The sequence below is a fragment of the Plodia interpunctella genome, chromosome 17, assembly GCF_027563975.2.
Source record: "Plodia interpunctella isolate USDA-ARS_2022_Savannah chromosome 17, ilPloInte3.2, whole genome shotgun sequence".
NCBI lineage: Eukaryota > Metazoa > Arthropoda > Insecta > Lepidoptera > Pyralidae > Plodia > Plodia interpunctella.
Window position 1 is genome coordinate 3,866,059 of NC_071310.1, and position 20,478 is coordinate 3,886,536.

Sequence of the window (20,478 nt, forward strand, 5' to 3'; positions counted from 1 at the left end):
CATGTAGAGCATCTTTGTATTATTTCTTTTCTAATTGGCTTTAAGGTCGGTACTTTAAATACTAACTACAACTTATCAAAACTTTTATAAGCATCAGGTCGGTCTCCACCAGAGCGAAAGTAAATAATTGATTATCGAAGGTGTACTGGTTGTTAGACGACCTCTGGTGGAGAACGACCCTTGCTTCGCTTGTGTTGTAAACCGTACTTTTAACAAAAAAGGTAACAAGGAAGATAGCAATAAAAAACCGTGTTAATATTTTGAAAATGTTTTTTTTATTAACACTTACATTTTTACAGCGCTCCTAGCCAACAGAGTAATACTATAAAATGAATTGGTGTAAAGAACTGTCGAACGCAAAACAATGTTAGTTCTACAGTGTACATAAAACAAACCGCTTACAAAGATCAGATCATTACAATAATACCATCAACGACTATTGTCAGTGAGATGTACATCGTTCTCATCAAACAAGCACAGAAGGTCACCCTAAAGAAACGAACTTCATTTAAATCTATAAACATTTCATATAATTTAGATTTATTAGTCACTATAATGTTATATTTTACTTTTGTAACCATTATTATATGTTATATGTATTCGTTACGAAAAATTGAAATGAATCTCCCCACTTGGTCCTTCTATCCGGCTGCCCCGACTCGACACTCGCACCCTGTACCTGACAATGCCTACGCACTCTCTCGTAGAAGAGCCAAGTGGCGACTAAAACAAGATGACTCTATCATAACTGTATAATTTTAAAAATTTCTAATTACGCATCCCTACGTTTTGTTATTATCTTTTAATTAAGAAATAAAATCTTACGTAATTACCATGAGCAGCCTATTTAATAAATTTGACGAAATTCGCTAATAATCTGATTATTTAATAAAAGAAAAGCGTCTGAGCTGCGGGCTCCGCAGCCAGCGCCGGAGTCAGGTCGGCAGTGGCCTGGACCGCACCGACAAGCATTCGCGACTGTGTATGCTTTATTTATCTACTTTTACGATTGAAAATACGGCATCGAAATTTCAACTACCTACCTAACAGTAAGCAGTAGTACGCTAAAACTCAGGCACTCCACATCGACCTCTCATACGCCATGCACCCGATCCAATTCTCAACTAAACTTTATTCACTCGAAAAATTCAACTTAATCTAATTCACTTAAATTATAATAATAATAATGGCTTCTTAACTGTTAATTTTACAACAAATGCATTTCGTTGGCCGCCGAGCTCGGAGCGCGGCGGGTCGTGTGCGGGCTCTACGCTACACGATCATTACTTATTACATAAGTATGTGAAAACAATTCATTACATTAGTTATTCTATGTCAGCCGAGCGCCCGGCTCCGCGCCCACAGCACGAGGAGATTCCAAACTCGCCACTTCATACTCAAATTACATTTCAAACGATTCAATATAAAAATAACATGATTCACGATTTAAAAATAATATGTGTATAATTTTTTTTAACATCACAAATATCAAACTTCATTCTCCACTGTGCATATATACATACATAGTTCATAAAAACAATAATAGTGAGTTTGCGCGGGCGCTCGAACCGGTGAGTCGCGCGCAACCAACGTCATACACACTCGACAGGTACATACACAGTGCCCCTGTGCGGAGCGATGCGGTAACAAGCGGTGACAAGCAAACACGACAGCGAGTACACATATACCGGGACACGGCACCGCTACCTCTGTCAAGTCGGGTGCGGGGCGCATCGCCGACGAGACCGCGCGGCATACGGAGCTACAATCAAATCTTCACATTCATTTTCATGGTCAATTCGACAGTCGACAAAACTGCTCAAAAATTAATAATTAGTCAAATAAAATACCATAAAAGTTTAACAACAGATTGTACTTCTATTTCGAATTGACCACAAAAAAATTAGATTCAGCTAATCATACGAAAACCACACAAGTATAATCGATCGATTGAGATTCATCGGCGATAATTATGGGACGTTTTAAAATTAGATGTTCTAATCGGCCGTTTGCCTATCGAGCGGCAAGGGGCCGAGGTCAAAGAGGCTAGGGGCGATGCGCTCCGCACGTTGAGAACACAAATGAAGTATTATGTATGCAGTAACTAAGTGATGCACGATGGCGTGGACAGTGGTCGGTGTTTAGTAGTAAGTCTCTTGTTCGAGCCAGCCGCCCGGGTTGCGGCGCAGGTAGAAGCGCCGGATCTCGTCGTAGATGAAGATCGACAGCATGAAGGGGATGGCGGGCAGCCACCACACGAACCTGTGGGAATTAACAAGTGTTAGTTTAAGTTACTCCAGGACCTGGCCGTGGCTGTTTGATTTTACTTAAATAAGCCGGTAAAGGTTATTTCAATTATATTTATTCATTAATTATGTGCGTACATTCTCCAATAGATGGAAGGTTGAAAGAGAGAAGCTGCGAGAAACACACCTACAAATCTACAAATATATATCTACTACGCAAGAAGTTACGCAGATATACATGGCACTAACACAGCGGACCGACCTATTTCTTTGTTTGCACAGCCCTTGAATTAGCTTCCAACGATTTATATAACGAATTGGAGGCAATAAGGTCAGTGCTGTATTTGTATTAAAAATGAATTAATATAACAGCACTGACTGTATTGTCAATGCTGGCGTCTCTTTCGCCTTTAGCAAAACCGTTGAAACTCGTATCTCATTAAATTGTGGTACTAACTTGAGAGGGTACATCCTGAGCCCCTTATCCATTCCAGGAGTGTAGGAGAGGAATGCGGCGAGCGCGGTTTCGAATACGATGCCAAAGTTGAGGGCCCAGTTGCGCATGCCCTGGTGCACGATGGAGTTGCGGCGGGTCTTGCAGATGATCAGGTCAGCCCACTGTACCACCACGATGGACACGAAGAACGCAGTGTGGCAGGTGAACTCCAGAGCCTTGCGGTCGCGGTAGGTCTGCGGATGTTCTCAATTGGTTTTGGTAATGAAGAATTTTGACAAAAAAAACTTTGAGAATTGACTTTTTCAGATTTTTCAGGAACCCATTTATGTACTTAAAAATTTCGGAAATATTATACGTGAAAATTATGCTAATATAAGAAGAATAAAGAAAAAGAGTGAAAGAAAGAACTCTAAAGGAATTGTATGAAAAATATAAGCTATATAAGTTGGATTAAAAAATAGATAACACAGTCTCAGTCAGTGACAAAACAAGAGTAAAACAGTTTATCAAAAACTCGAGTACATACCCATTCTTGTCCATAGGAATCGGTCAGATCGTTGATAGCCTTGGAGTCCCACTGCTTCCTGATGCCGAAGAGCTTAGTCGGGAGGAAGCCGTTCTCAGCCATGATCACGAAGTATACGAAGAAGCCGGCAGCGGCTTGGATCATACCGATCTGACCGTAGGCCATTGAGATCAGCCTGAGAAACACGGCAGTGTCACACAAAGACATTGCAAAACGCAGTTACCGACAGATCCAAATAGAAATGTTAAAAAGGTCTAAAATTTGAGCATTTTGAAATTGAAATAAATTTACTAATCAGAGTAAAATCGTGAACTTCTTGGTTGACTGGTAGAAAATGTCAGGCTTTAAGTCCGTCTTTTACAAATTTGTTAAATAAATAATTAAAGTCTCAAGTAGGATTAGAGTAAAAAATATTATTGGGTATACACGTTCGATGAGTGCGGCTGTTCGCTAAGGGCTGCTACAATATATTTCAAGTAGGTATTTTCACAAAAATGGTAAGGACCGAAAAATTATACTCGATAAAAGATTATACAGATGTCTATTTGGCTCTCTCGGTATATTGTAGTGCTCAGTCGAAGTTGCATGATTCCATTAAAAAAGCAATGATGCATTCCAAAGTTTTGCTTGTACTTTTGCGAAAACTCCGCTATTGATTTGCAAGTAAGGTATTTTTTATTGGACTTGCCAAAACTATATTCAAATCGTTGACCATATTGCTGAGAACATACTAACCAATCGTAATCGCAATTATAAAATAAAATTTTCTGGATTATATATTTTTTTAAATAAAAAATATTTTTATAAACATATTTTATCAGCTTGTTCTCAGTTAACTACTGTTCAATGACATATGAAACAAAGAATAATCAATATATATATATTTCATTAAAATGATAATTTTTATTTGTATTTCTTTGCTTTTTACGCCTTTGACAGCCATTTTCATATACACTTACATACCATATACATCAAAATCATGCATAGTTCAAGAAATAGAAAAAAAAGAGAGGCAGAAGCATCGTTATTTGTTAAGCGGTTCGAATTAGTTCCTCTACAATGGAAAACGCAATCAGTTTATACATATTCATGGTTTCGGCGTTACTTACAAGCAGAATAGGGTAAAATATAAAAATAACCATAAGATGAGAAAGAGATAAACCAAATTAACTGTTTAATAGGCTTTACTTTACTGGCCATCTTTTATAGACCTTTTATAGCGACTATAACGTTACATAGAAAATATTATTATCCATAATAAAAGATGACCAGTCGTTGATATTTTGCGTGTGGTGTGGGTAAGTAGTCAAGCTCGTAGCCGTGATCTTTGCAGCCGTAGCTATGTGCCAATATACTAAATAAATTAAATAAATCTATATTTCATACTATATGAAAACAAAAAAGTCTTTACCGCCGTAAATAAGAATGAAGAACCACTATAATGCTCCATGTCACCTACAACATTCCTTAACGGGTGGTTTATATTCTGTCTATGACTCTAAACTAATACGAACGACAACTTCACACAAATAAACTAGTGCGCAGCTACGAATACTAATTATACTTTCTTCTTTTTTTCACTAAACGTGCAAGGCTATTTTATCAATAATTTCGAAATATGGAAGAGTGAAGTTATAGATAGATCAAGTGGCTAATCGCTATGTTCTATGGCAATAGACGGAGGCAGTTCTTAAAAAAAACTATTGCAATTTGTAAGAAGTAAAAGTAAATTGACAATTCAAATGAAAATGTATCTAATCTCGTTTTTGTATATTTATTCTGTATTCAACAATCTTTGCTTTGAATTCTGATTCCTACTGGTAGTTCCAAATAGCTGAAAACACAAGAGCCAATTGCTTAGTGCTATCTCCACTGTCATTATCACTCTTCCACATCTAAAGATCGAATTGATCTAGATTGCTGAGGCACGAGTAGCCGCTCCGTTCACACATTGTGCAAGTGCCGCCAGGATTTCACGGGCACTTGTACAGAAATCCATATAAGCGCACTTAGAGCAACTGCTAATTTCTATAGATTACAAGAGACGATTGCATGTCTGTATTTTTGTTATTTGTACTACACATAGTGCCTGTCAGGCGGAAAACCTTGAACACAAGAAAAATTGAGTTGATAAAAAATTGTACAAGTCGTATTCGTGTATTTCAAAGTATACACGAAATGCATTGACGATTTCACTCTAAAGTCGCTTATGATATGAATATCTGGCTCGGCACAAGGTTTGGGCCTGTGTGTTAACACTCAAAGGAACTAGGAAGCGTTGTCGCCGGTGGCGGCTGCGCAGTGCGAACCCAACCTTCTGTTGACGAGGTTGTCGCGGTAAGGGTCCCTCGGCTGCCGCTTCATGATATCGGACTCGGGCGCCTCGTACGCCAATGATATAGCAGGCACCTTCGGTAACACCAAGCAATCAGATACCAACACCAACTTGTCGCTAACCACTTATACATAATAAATATACGTACATGTCGGCCGGCGGGCCACCTACAACTAGCGTCTCACCCTTCAAAACTAGACATGTTCTCACTTAATATTATGCATTAGCTAGATAGATAAAGATAGAAAAATCAGCGTGATTAAAGTTAAAACATTACTAGCGGTACCTTTCTTAATAAAGTATAAAATCGAAATAACTAAACTAGTGATAGAAGTTACAAATAAGCCCTGCAGCGTTATAAAATAATATTTGTTACATGTAGTATATAATACAATTCGTGTCAGTATACCTGTACGAGTACTTATATAAATCTATCCTACCAATGATATATACGAGTTTGTATGTGATGAAGCTGGCGTGGTTAGATTGATGATGACGGACTCGTGTCGAAAGTGTGTCGTGGTGTCATGGCGATCATGAGAGGTAACACATAAAATAAAAATTAATAATATACGATAAATAAAAGAAATATACGAAAAAACACTCGCTAATCATATGTAGAGGGCGCTGCTGGTCAGCACATCAATATAATGGCAACACTCGACACAGGCACGAACATTTGATTAGTAAGCGAAAGACTTGAATATTCGTTGTGCATGCACAATAGACAGAGCGAGACATCGAAAACTTACCTTCCGAAACCACATCAAAACTGAGTACAAAAACCACACACATGGAACAAGGGGTTTGCGGAGCCGCGAAACCCGTTGTTCCATCGCAACACCAAGCTACATACGGTTAAAGGAAAGAGGAGAGTCGTTAATAAGAAAATGTAAAAGACAACGCAAGGCATAGTTAGAGCGGTGCGATCGTCGCCTTCAATATCCTCGCTAGAGTGGGTGACCTACAGGACACCGTCACACTGCAGGCAACAACCAAACATTAATATTGAAGACTAGCTTACACGTGGTAGCAAGCAAGATAGCGGATAGAAATAATATTTTTGAACGAGTGCGGGGGTCACTCGTGATGTTTTACCTCTCGTTAACGAGTTTATCAGTGAAAGGATTACGCGGCTGTCGCTTCATAATGTCAGATTCGGCCTCCTCGTAGGCCAGGGAAATGGCGGGCACCTACACAAACACTAGCGATGTGAGCGGCGAGCGGAGCGCGAGCGGAACGAGCGACGCTCGCCGCTCCGCGCCGCCTTCGCTCGGCTGAAGCGTGGTGCGTCAGTATCACATGTGTACAACATCGAACATTTAGCAAGACATTGCAATCACACGCCACTACCTCGGAGATGACTGCTCAACACGGCAATGTATCGGTAGCGCATGCTTGCAACTACTTGTAATACTTAAAATTATGTTAGAAAAATAATCGATAACACAAAAATGTTGATTATGAGATGACTTCGTTGGATCGGGAGTCGCATAAGGAACTCAAATTAGAATGAATGTCTCGGAGTAAAATTTTCTAAAGCACCTCGATGAATGAGATTTTAACTGAACTAATCATAATGGGATGATATGAAGGTGACTGTGGTAACATCAGTGTGTTGTGTCTGTCTACTACATAACATCGAGATCGATACACCCTGGGTTGTCGTCACTGCACTCAGTTGATAACTCCGCATAATCAGACATAAAACACTTAAAATTAATTTCATTCATTTTTAAACTAAATCACTCCATTCAACACATCCTAATCGCATACAGCAAACAATACTGTTATTTTAACCTGGTTAGTTAGCCGGCACGACAACACATATTTAACAATGTTAATTGTAATATTTTGAGTACTTTACATAATCATAAGTTTCATTATCACAATTTTGAATCAGCATGTCTTATGATTATATAAAATAGGCACATAAGGATTATATAGCAGCCACTGTCACGATATCGAGACACCAGCGACCGATTAGCTGAAAACCAGTTAGAGGTTATAGGTAACAATGATGCAATTTCTGTATAGAGACCTCTCATTGACTAGTTTGTCGCAAAACGGATTCCTTGGCGGGCGTTTCATTATGTCCGCCTCGGCTTCTTCGTACGCCAGCGCTATGGCAGGCACCTAATGTCAATCACTTGTAAATAACACAAATAAAAGTTCACCTTCTGCAAGACTTATGAAAATTCTAAAGTAGCCGTAATTCAGTTTTTTTGGACAAAATTAATAATTAACTTAGAATCTTATAGCTTTAAGTATTAAATCCCACAAGTATGTCTTGATCATTAAAATCTGAATTACAGCTACAAATTATAAAATAACATTTTTTAAATACATAAGTAATATTTATTTTAGGAAAAATTCTATGTAACAATGTAATATTTTATTTTTATTATATTACATTGCGACATACGAGGCAATGTAGTAGCGATATCGTGAAGAATTTTGTAAATTATTATGTCTTAAGTATGTATTACGATTATGTTAGTGTGTGTGAAGTGTAAATTCAAAATGAGTAAAAGGAAAACGTATTTGAATAAAATTAATTTTATTGACTTCCTTTGATGATTTTATTCATTAGCATTTGTGTAAGCACTGTTTAATAAAAAACAATTTAAAGTTGCGACAAACCGATGTGTCGTTTAGTCATTTTATATGTATATGTCTTCACGCAAATTAAAGTTGTAACAACTTATTTGTTCTCATGGGACATATAAATGATCACTTTTAAATATTCCGACAAAAACCAATTTCGCTACTAAATTACTAACAATATCAATACTAAATAGTCCAACTATAAAGCCACTTACCATGTCGGTTCCAAGATCGATACAAAGGATGGTGACAGTGCCGAGCGGCAGCGGGATATCGCACAGGATAAAGGCGAGGAAGGGAGAAATTTCGGGAATGTTAGACGTGAGAGTGTAGGCGATGGATTTCTTCAAGTTGTCGAAGATCAGGCGGCCCTCTTCGACTCCAGTCACTATGGACGCGAAGTTGTCGTCCAGGAGGATCATGTCGGCGGCCTATGGGATTTATTTACAAATTTATTTAAACATAAAATACAATTTGTAAAAGTATGATAGGAGAATTTAATGCTAAAAACATTACCTAACAGTCAACCATTGTGTCTTACAGGTAATGTTATATGTAAGTATTGTGATTGAATAATTATTTGTTTATTTTTTTATTTTCCTTACAAATGCGTAAGTTTGAATGTCATGATCTGTGTTAATGAAATAACCGCGATGGCACATAATTTTTATGCCAAAATTCATGCAGGAACGAAATCCTAGGGCACGGCTAGTATTTAAATATATTTTTTTCTGTCAGACAATATGGTAAGCAGAAATTGGTATAAAGTTTCCTTGAGAAATGTAGAGGAGAACTGAAGGGGATTTCCCGAAATTATCACGAGAACGTAAAAATATAGCCACACCATTGCCAGCCTTCTTCAGGACAGCAGAACCATTCACACCATTTCCAGTCACAGCCACAATGGCGCCCAGTCATTAGAAGACAGAATATTTTAACTAAAACCGTTCAGTACCTGTTTGGATACATCGGAGCCAGCGATGCCCATAGCAACACCGATATCAGCTTTCTTCAGGGCTGGCGAATCGTTCACACCGTCTCCAGTCACGGCCACAATGGCGCCCAATCGTTGACATCCTTCCACAATGATCAGCTTCTGTTGCGGGGAGGTACGCGCGAACACGATCTCCGTGTGGTATCTAGACAAGAGAATAAAACTCAATAAATATAGACCTGTAAAGTATGAGGGTTCAGTTTCATTGAAAGTAAATTATTTTATATATTACCATAATTATTCATTTAAGTTGGGTGAAGTAACTAATGTGAGCTTTAATGATTGCCTGTGATTGGTGATCAGACTTGCCCCCATAGTCATAAAAAACTTACAACATACTTTACATTACAATGTTTTGTAACTTTCGCACTTAAAATATTTGACATTGACAGAGCGAGACAAAACATACTTTAGCTTAAAGTATGCTTAACTTTTTTATGAATAAGAGGCTAAGTCGTTAATATAGAAATCGACAAAATTTATCAATGAATCCTTCAATACCCCTATATTTAAAAATGACCATAATAATTACTTACATTATTAAAGAAAATATCCTAACCTTGTCACCTGTACTTTTAATTTATGTGATATCTTTCTAACTTGTGACTTGCAAAAAAGGAACGTGAACCGGGAATCTTCAGTGTTTCCAACGAGAAAGTCAAACTTACTTGAGGATCTCATCAAGCTGATCAGAGTTGAGTTCCCTAAGCTCAGTGCCGTGGACGACGGCCGCCTTGGCTTCGCGCGGGTTGACCTCCGACACGGGGATATTCAGCCGGGCTGCAATGTCTTCCACCGTCTCGTTGCCTTCAGAGATGATGCCGACCGACTTCGCGATAGCTTTAGCTGTGATCGGGTGGTCGCCCGTCACCATGATAACCTGAAGATTGCGGGTACATTAGATCATCATATATAAAAAATTAGTCTGTCAAGAAAGTTAAAAATAAAAACGGATTTTAGACAAACTACATTTTTTTGCTATTACAATACCAAATGGTCAAAATTGGTTGATAAACAACCAGTATTGCTAGCCAATAGGAGACAACTTAACTTTAATTCTTCACGTTCTTGACAGACTGTACGTACCTATATTTTCTTTGCATGTACTTTTAGGGATTGCCGAATAGCAAAACGAATTAAAAAAAAATACACTAGCTTTTGCTGTCACCACATAATATTATGGTTCACTTAACGCGTGACAAAAAAATCATCTCTGCAGTTAACTATTGTATACCAAATTTAAGACGCTGGAAACTTGGTCAAAATTAACGTACAAGATTTGACCCACACTAACATACAACAAGGCAAGTTAATTTGTTTCATGAATACTGTTCTCCAAAGGAACGGCATGGCCAGGTATGTGTTCCCTACGTAACTTGTCCAACTACATAATATGATTCAGATAAAATATAATTAAGGGTATGACCCATACTCATTATCCATCCATAAGGAAAGTCTGTGCCCCAGCAGTGGGGACGTTTAAGCTGTTGATGATGATTGTAATTAATTCACCTTGATACCAGCGGAGCGGCACTTAGCCACGGCGTCGGGTACGGCAGCCCTGGGCGGGTCGATCATGCTCATGAGGCCCACAAATCTCAGGTTGTCCAGGGGGAAGTTGGGGTCATCCGTGTTGAACTTGTACCCGATGGGGTACTTGTCCGAGGGCAGTTGGAGATCGCAGAAGCCCAGCACTCGTTCGCCCAGGCCGCCCAGTTCGAGGTATGCGTTGTTGAAGGCTTCCTTCATTTCCTCGTCCAAAACCTGGTGAATAAATGAGAATTCATTACTAGGTGCACCCTGGCCTTCCACGCTGTATGACTGAGAAGAACTCGGAAAATCGCACAGAAGAGAGATTGGCAGAGTTAATGTTTACAATAGTGAAATATTTTTTTGGATAAAGAATGAATATTTTATTATAAATATTTTTCTTTTGACATCCGTCTCCGTGTTAATATTATTAATACGTATTAGTGCACTTGTTGCAGCAGTACCCATCGAAATGGTAATCATTTAATCTAGATAGCATAATGGAATGAGAAACACAGGCAAGTACCGCCCGCATTTAATAGAATGATAAGAACTTCAAATAAGAAATGGGATTCACTTGAATTACTGTGAGAATGATAATGCAAAAACCAACCTTCTCCTTTCCACCAATGAAGATAGTGCTGCAGCGTTCCAAGATCCTCTCGGGGGCTCCCTTCATGACCAGCAGATGGCGCGGGTCGCTGGGGTCATCGCTCTCGTGCACCGACACCTGGTACTTATTGGTTGAGTTGAACGGAATCTCGCAAGCTTTCTTGTTCCTCTTCCTGATGGACAACACGTCTCCTAGAGCTAATTCCATGCATTTGAGCAGAGCAGCTTCGGACGCGTCGCCGGCGACTTCCTTCTTCAGAATTGGGACGCCATCTTGACCGCCCTTGAACTCGGCGCGGTTGCAGAGGGTGGCGATTTTAGCTAGCGCCTTGAATCCGGGGCTGGTGCGGTCTGCGGGTACAAATTGCTGGTTAAATCACAGCACATCCGAACTTATACATGATTTATACAGTGGGTTATCGAATACTACGTGGGGCAATCCTGGGGGTCATAGGTGCGGGAAAAGGAGCGAGTGATGTTCCAAATGTAATTCAATTTGAAATCAGTATGGAACATCGGGAGCTCATGGATAGGGCAGGGTCAATCTAGGCACTGGCGGCTGGCAAGGCAATTTCATTTCTCATTATATATTGTTTTATTTACGAAATGAATGTGAACATCAATATTTAACCTTCTACAAAACTCACCATACTGCACTCCAGATTGGTCCTCGGTAGTGTCAGCCTCAATGATCTGATTGTCAAACCACATGTGAGCCACAGTCATCCTGTTCTGAGTCAGTGTGCCGGTCTTGTCCGAGCAGATGGTGGAGGTGGACCCCAGGGTCTCCACAGCTTCCAGATTCTTCACCAGGCAGTTCTTGGAAGCCATTCGCTTAGCCGTCAGGGTGAGACACACGGTCACGGTGGCGAGTAGGCCTTCTGGCACGTTAGCGACAATGATACCTGTGGGAAAATGTTACGATGTTACCAAAATTGTTGGTACGAAATATCCACTCGGCGTTAAGTCCACCTATTGTTAGTTTTTAAGATTCTCTGCAATAAAGTTAAGCAATAAATAAATTAATATTTTTTCCTAGTAAGTATAGGTCATAAAGCCTACAAAAGGTTTAAATATATTAAAGTCTTACGTTGCCATCAATTACCATTAGCTATAAAGACAAACTGACCAATGAGGAAGATGACAGCGTCCAACCAATGGTAGCCGAGGATGAAAGCGATGACGAAGAAGGTGACACCGAGGAAGACGGCCACGCCCGTGATGAGGTGGATGAAGTGGTGGATCTCCTTGGCGATAGGGGTCTCTCCAGTGTCCAGGCCAGAAGCGAGGCCGGCGATACGGCCCATCACCTGTTAAACAGAAATAATATTGAACTAGCTACTTGGGCCGGCTTCGCATTGGGTCTTTAATGCATGTATAAACCCCGATTGAAATTGTTTAAATAACGTTGAAAATTGCATCAAAATCCGTTCCGTGGTTTAAAAGACAAAAGCTTAGAAACAGACAGACTCGTAAGGCAACTTTATTTTATATCATGTGGTGATGAAAATCCACTTTACGGCTGTGATGCCCGGAAATTCGCTAAAAAACAAACCTTAAAATTTTGTAGAAATGGTTTTACGAGTGGCCACGTGAGGTCAACCCTTTGGAATGCTGTTGTCGCCTCTCAGCTATCAAGGTTTTTTTTATCCCATAGTTAGTAATTTAAAATTACGTATTTTGAGAATTATCTGTTACAGCTACAACCTGTTTTTAGTTCGTTTTTTTGTTAGAAAGTTTTTACTAAACGCCTTTGTTAAACCTCTATACTTTGTATCGATGATATTTAGATAAATACGATGTAATATTTTTATGTCTGTAACGAATTAACTCAAATAGTACTAAATTGGATTTTTGATGAAACTTGTCACTAACAACATAGGCTACCTTTTTAGGCGAGCGCCAATAACAAAAGTATGGCGTGTTATGAACTGCTTACAAATCAAATAGTTCTATGTAATTTGTTCTCGTATTTTATCGTCATTTGTTCCGAGAAATGTGTAACAGACTCCACTAGATGTCGTGTTCTTAAGTCCTGGATTATACGCAGTTGTAATGCTAACTGGTTCATATACTTATTTTGTACACTGTTCTGTAATATTTATGGTTCATTTACAATGACAATGTCTAAATCGTAATAATGTGTTTAGATTTTTTTACTCATTTATGAACACAAATCCTACTGATCTCATAAATGCAAAAAATATTTTTATATGGGAGTACAGACGTGTGTGTTAGGATATTTTTTTACTCAATCACGCAAAATCTACAGGATGGATTTCGATAGAATATAACCTGGATTAGCACTTTATCTTATCAATGAATATTACTCATAAACATGCCGACGCGAATGCGTGAATATAGCATAATTTGTATGAGAGCTTTTATTTACCGCAATTAAAATCCAGCATTGTATACCGAATCCGCCAAAGTTAGGCAAACAGTTTGACGACAGTATGGAGCCGGCATAATAAAAGTTTGGTCACCTATCCTATGACCGACTGTTGCGAAAGTGACTCAACTTCCATTATCGCAAGCTGAACACGATAAACAAAACGCTATCGAGCCCTTAACAAAAACGAGAATGACTTGAAAATGTAACAAAAAACTCACGGTATTATCTCCGCAGCAGATAACGATTCCCTTGGCGGTGCCTTCGACAGCGTTGGTGGAGAAGAAGGCGAGGTTCTTTGTCTCGAGGGGGTTCTCATTGGTAAAATCGGCGCCTCGGGACTGGGGCTCTGACTCGCCGGTCAAGCTAGAGTTGTCCACTTTGAAGCCGCGCGCCTCGATGATCCGGATGTCAGCTGGGATTCGGTCGCCGAATTTCACCTACGATTTATAAATAAACATATATTATTAAAAACATATATTAATTTGGGAAACTGTAAGGATGTTATCGGCGACAATTGTCTGTAAAATGAATAAAAAATATAGGGACATATCACACAGATAATATTTTGTATAAGGTGTACGTATATAGCCGATTGCTGAAAAAAATATCCTTTGCGGCTAGGATATGAAAAAGGTAACCTTAAAAGGTAAAGGGCGAACTTCCACATTATAATGCACTATGGAGAAAACAGTACAGTAACCTGCATCATCTTTATGTCGCGATAATAGGGGCGCATTTGCAAAGAATTTGTTAAGCTTGATGTGTTGACTTTACATGAGTACCCAGAAACCTAATATGTATCCAATGGTGCAAAAACTCTTAATTTTATTAAGCAAGTCAGATATAACGTAATAATGAAAAAATATTGAGTCATACTTTCATTCCTAACTAAAAATAAATGAGACCTTCGAGACGCGAGTGTGTAAGGCCATTTCGTGCGTGACTCTTAACACTTCACGAATAAAAGTTAATATTGTGTGTCACGCAAGGCCCATCATGTAGTAGTCAGTATAGCTACTATGGGACGAGACTAATTATATTCATAACATGACGTAATTACATACTTAAAACAAACATAGCAGGTGACATTCGTGATATGAACTTCCAGATAAAGTGTCAACTACCCGTTATATTTTTGTATTTGTTCATCCGCCCGATTCACGGCATGTACGTCTAAATTGGAACATATGCCCGATCTGAACATATGAAGCAAAAACAAAAAGGAAACACCATATTTTCATCTATCTAATAAAAGATGTGTGACGATATGTGGGGCTGAGGCAGTGGGGTAGGCGGATCCGCCATGTCTATGCCCCGCACGTTTTCGTGACGTCTTATTATCATTATTACTTCAAAATCAATGCTACAAGGCTGTTTATCGTCTAATATTAATTAATTGTAACATTCATGTATAGTATACCCGGGAAGGCATCTGTTATCTGTGCAAAAGTCGATATAACGAGTCCTCGCTATATATAAAGGGATGTGGTCTAACCTCAACGATATCACCAAGCACCAGGTCCTCAGCGCGCAGCGTCAGCTTCTCCCCCTCCCGGATGACAGTCGCGAACTGCGGCACCATGTTTTTGAACGACTCCATGATTTTCGACGACTTGCTCTCCTGGTAGTACGAGAATATGCCCGTCACGATCACCACAGCCGCTAACACGATGCCCAGGTAAAGGTTGTCGTCCGCCGGTTCTTCCACAGTACTCGCCTACAAGAAAATGTGTATATTAGTGGCCCACGTAATATATTAGGGCTGCCAACCGACCCGTGACATTGTTCTATTGAAGACTTATCCTACTCTCGTAGGGTTTATCTAATTTCGTGGAGAACGTTTTTGTCAGAGGCGTCCGAGTAAGAAATTTAATTTAATTTTCTTAGCGCACCGACTCAGGCGGATTTAATTAGACTAGTATTTCGCTATTTCGACAAATGAGGTAACGGCAAAAGTTTGTCGATGGCATAACTTTAATGTTGCATTGTACATGCGAATGCCAAATTTCATAGCGAATGGTTGAGTAGTTATTAGACCTACATGTAAGTTTGCGTAACAAACTAGCGTTTAAAATTAGAAGTTCATTTTTATTAGGTGGTTACAATATCACGTGTTTTAAAATTACCCTGAAAATAAACACAGTGTATAGAGTACCTAGTTTCCAGAATAAATTATTACGCCTTGGCCCAGCAGTGGGCTACAGTAGGTAAAATGATATGACAATGTAGTATTTATCATTCACCTGAATTCCGTAGGCAATGAAGCATAGTATAGCACCAATCCAAAGTAATAACGCGAAACCGCCGAACAGATTTTTACAAAACTTCACCCATTCGGGTGTCTGTTTTGGAGGCGTGAGAGCATTGGGACCGTCCCGTTCAAGATTCTCTTTCGCTTTTGCATGACTAAGGCCCTGTAAAACAAAACACAGTGTAACACATTCGTTCCCTAAATAATAAAAAAAGTGAACAACCATTTCTAAAGAAATGGAACTAACTGGAGTATACAATTAATGGATAATATATAGGTTTACGCTGGACTTTTTGCTAATAATCTGGGAAAAGTTTTACTTTCATATAACTCCTATACAATCACCAAACAGAAGAAGAATGTAAAGTCTTAACTTAGCAAATAGAATTATGTCTATATATTATATTAATTCCATTCTTCGAACTTACGTTTTCGGGATGTGTTTGGAATCTTTGGTATAGTTCTTCAGGTGTAACTTTGTGGAAATCGATATCGAGTTCCTGTTTGAGATCATCTAAGTCTCCTGTTTTCCGTTTTTTCGCAGGGGGTTTTCGGCGTGTCTGCAAAATACGGACACATAATGTTACAATTACAATTTGTAAATGTATAAAAACCCAGATCCAACCACCGAAGCTTTACGCGACTCCATTATTTATAGCGTAGATGCAACTATAATATTGACAAATACAGATTACTGACAACTGGATATCATGACATCTAATTGCGTCTAAGTAATGTTAATTAATACATATTTTTAGATCTTGATATGCCTTCCTGTAAAATCTGCCTTATTCAATAAAAATGTAGGTATCCAATAATGCAAGTATCATGCAGGATGTAAGTCAATGACGATGGAAGGTCGCATCCAAATTGAGAGCCATCTCTCGAGAATCCTTCCATCGTCAAATGACTTTAGAAAATAAAATGAATGATGGTAATGTAAATAAAAACCTTGAAGAGTCCGTCAGCTGTCCTATTATCGTCCTTAATGGGGCCGATGGTGGCGACGCGGTACGAGTCGGTACGGCCATGCTGCAAACACAACTAGGGGCTAGGCACATTCTACTAGGCGGCCCTATGGACCATGCATCATGGATTACAGTGGTAGTGACTACCCGATCTTGCATGAGTCTTGGACTATCGTAACATGACAGCGATCGATAAATCAGTAAGAAACAAAGAACAGATTCATGCAATATCGACGTATAAGTGACAATAAAAAGGGTGTGACCACAAATATTGTAATAGGATAATAAACTAAACTAATGAACTAAAGCTAATGAAAACGTTAAAAGTAGGTAACGATTTTGATTAAAACAAACGCAAAGTAGGAAGCTATCAAACTAATGATGACTTTAAATAGGTAACATCCTGAGCGGACTATAATGTACAAAAGAGCAATGATAAAACGTGTTTCATGAGAATACTGTACTGTGGACATTTCAAAGGGGGAATTATAAAGCAGTGATCACAGCAACCTTGCCGAATGTGCACAAGACCTGGGGCTGATCAATGATGCTCAATTGACGTGAACTAGATGAGTACGGCCACTACACTCACGGCAGTAGCCATTATGCTCATATAATACACATCAAAATGAACAGTGTTATCCCAATTGCTAACCACATAAAATATGCATCAGATAGCCATTTCCCGGGGGAAATTACGTGTTTTATAGTTATTATAGGAAAACGATGTACTTCAGTAAATTTCCGGAAATATTACATGGATAATATATGTATTCAAAACGTTCCATAATAGCACTCATATTTTATTGTGGCAGCACTCTGAAATTTTTTTAAAGGCGTTCAATATTCTTTGTACCTTTAGTACCTGCCAGATTTGATTTAGATCTGGTTATAATAAAAAGCCTTCTTCTATCGTAGCAAAAGCTGCAATCATCAGATTGCAAGCTACATTTATAACTCTACGGTATATCGTACTAGATGTTTTATGTTATTCCTGCAAGAGATAAGCAGCAGAGTATAATAGGTATACAAAATTCCGTAAGTGGCACTGTACGTATAAAACTAACGTATCGTGTGCAGTAGGGCATAATGTCATTGCGTCTAAATGCGTCCGCGCTGCGGTAAACAAGGCAGCCGTCGCCGTCGATAATTGACGAACGTTTTCATGCAGGCCTCGTTAAACAGTGCCCTGAATTCCAGCCAAGGCCGTCATTGGAATAACTCCTGTAATTTACAGGAGACTCAGGAAATTGGAAACCGCTGCATTATTAAACCGTATGCTTTGATAAAAGAGAAAGTTTTAACTAAGGGCCCGAGTAATTAGTGAATTAAAACTCGGCCCTAAGCAATGGAATATTCATATTGAAGGTGGATGAGATCACGTTCGGAGATGAGACATGCGGCGGCGTGGTCCGTCGGACGAGTTATATAAGGGTCGCGCACTGAGCATGCGCTCTGCGGCCCATCCCCCACTTAGTACCCTCGACATAAATAGCTAAAAGACAAGGTTGCCACCCCCGGGCCCCGGCGACCGCATTTATAATCTCTATAAAGGTTAAACCGGAATATCTGATGGAAAATCGAAACCGGTTCTTAGTGGGCTAAATGTTAGCACATTTTAAAGGGTTGGTGAACACGTCAAATATTTTAAGAGCAGGATCATAAACAGGGTTGACTTCGATTTTGCTAATATAATAATAATTTCACCTGCGATGTCTTTATAAACTGTTAAAACACAAGCGCCTTTTGGAAAGCAGAAGACTGAATAAATGCTGAAAAATATATAAAAGGAATTCAATAAAACAAGACAGTATGGAAAAATAAAAATTTCCAGACTGATGACGATGCACATTTTTTTTCATACCCAGTGTGTTATTTAGAGATATTTTATTCCTAAAGTCACCTAAAGGACCAGATATGAGAACTATCGCTACGATCATACCATGATGCACATTTGGCAGGCGAGACAGCGCTAATTTGGCGCACAAAAAATGTCTAGCGATACATCGGAAGAAAGATTCATTGACTGATTACAAAACTGCTTTGAACCGAAAATTAGTCGTTACTATCGTAGTGGATGTATGACGTGTGAATGAGACAATAATTTTTAACATTAATGAAGCGCTATGTGACGCGTTCTTCGTCTTCAAGTGACGAAACGAGGCGCTTGCCAAAATTATATTATTATCAACGGTGTCGGATGCTTTATTTATAATTTTAGATGCAATAGCCGGCACATTACGTGAACATGTTGTTATAGCATCACAGTTAGTCACGTGTGACAACGATGACCACACGCATAGGGTTGGTACTAATTTAAATGATAACTTATCGACATTTCTTATAAAAAAGGTATTTTATATGGGCGCCAATTGACAAAGTCAGTAAAATCGAATACAGCAGAACTTCGTTTTAAATTTCGGCAAAGTATTTATTAGACAGTATGATGTTTATTTGAACGAACTGGAGTTTAAACAAAAAGAAAGATCTATACTACATAAAACTGCAAATCTAACGATGATTTTTATTTGAATTTAGAAGGTGTTTATAAACGGAACGAATCTACTTTTATTGGATGCTTATAAATTTATATTCACGAGTCTACATTCCTTTCGACAGTATATTTAGTTTTATAGATCACCTTTAAATTGATGACTATAAGAACTTAACACAATTACACATCCAATAATAAACCAAGTTAAAATTTTATCAATTTCATTTATAGTTTCAATTTTATAATATTTAAAGATACAACTCTATCATGATTTAAATTGAAGCCATCATATTTATTAATTATTTTCAGTTATGTAGAAGAGCAATATATTGAACTATTATTATAAACTATTGAATTATTATCTACCCGGAAGACATTATAATACAAGGAATAACAATGAAATTTAATCCGATTCGATGGCCGAACACTACTGAAGATGAACAATTGGTAATCTAGATTTACAATAAAGACCGTGGTAAGTTAGACAAGTGCAAGTACTGAGATAAGGAATATTCCCCAAGGACCACGTCTAGCATCCTAATTGATGCGTTCTGTCGTCATAAAGGATAAAGGAAATACTCCAATAGAGCGACGGTACTCTATGCGATTTAAATGACATAATGACAAGCAATTTTCTAATAAACCTTCGGGCTTCTAGTTCTCGTGTCCGAAGCACGGACGCCCCGCAACCTGTTACCTACTTCCTTCAGAACACCTAGATAGATTGTCTTTACGACTGGATGATATGATTGCGACTAATTTCGACAAGTATAAGGGCAGTTTTGTGATCTCCATGCCTCCATATATATATTTTAAATCAGATTAATTTTGGAGACTTTTTAAAGAATATGTATTTAAATATTAAAATTTTAGTTTTATACAAAGACATTTTTTTTTTCATTTTGCAATTATAGGCCTCCTCAAACGTTAAGTATAAGTTTTAAAAATGACTTTTTTTTTAATTTTCACAATTTATATTTCTAGTAAAGTTAAGCTTAATAATGCCGAAATCATTTCATTATATCTCGAAGCACTTCCATTTCCAACGGAGTCAGAATCTTCA

At 38.5% G+C, this 20,478-nt stretch overlaps 1 protein-coding gene across 12 annotated transcripts in view; it reads right to left on the bottom strand.

Moving 5' to 3' along the window:
- Positions 1–252: 252 nt before the first annotated feature.
- Atpalpha (Na pump alpha subunit) overlaps positions 253–20,478 on the bottom strand; it is a 48,550-nt gene continuing 28,324 nt past the window's right edge. For 3 of the 12 annotated variants that reach the window (XM_053758035.1, XM_053758032.2, XM_053758033.2), the window contains 16 exons: positions 16,905–16,985; positions 16,382–16,513; positions 15,946–16,116; positions 15,198–15,419; positions 13,921–14,139; positions 12,437–12,617; positions 11,955–12,212; positions 11,309–11,658; positions 10,678–10,929; positions 9,834–10,045; positions 9,127–9,310; positions 8,387–8,602; positions 6,663–6,757; positions 3,230–3,404; positions 2,704–2,936; positions 253–2,262 (listed from right to left, as the gene is read on the bottom strand). In XM_053758035.1, the coding sequence (XP_053614010.1) occupies positions 2,142–2,262; positions 2,704–2,936; positions 3,230–3,404; positions 6,663–6,757; positions 8,387–8,602; positions 9,127–9,310; positions 9,834–10,045; positions 10,678–10,929; positions 11,309–11,658; positions 11,955–12,212; positions 12,437–12,617; positions 13,921–14,139; positions 15,198–15,419; positions 15,946–16,116; positions 16,382–16,513; positions 16,905–16,985 (3,102 nt within the window). In that variant the 3' untranslated portion in view covers positions 253–2,141. Of the gene's footprint in view, positions 2,263–2,703; positions 2,937–3,229; positions 3,405–5,543; positions 5,639–6,662; positions 6,758–7,605; positions 7,701–8,386; positions 8,603–9,126; positions 9,311–9,833; positions 10,046–10,677; positions 10,930–11,308; positions 11,659–11,954; positions 12,213–12,436; positions 12,618–13,920; positions 14,140–15,197; positions 15,420–15,945; positions 16,117–16,381; positions 16,514–16,904; positions 16,986–20,478 lie in introns of all 12 variants that reach the window. The other 9 variants (XM_053758031.2, XM_053758034.2, XM_064436523.1 and 6 more) reach the window with 5 other exon arrangements.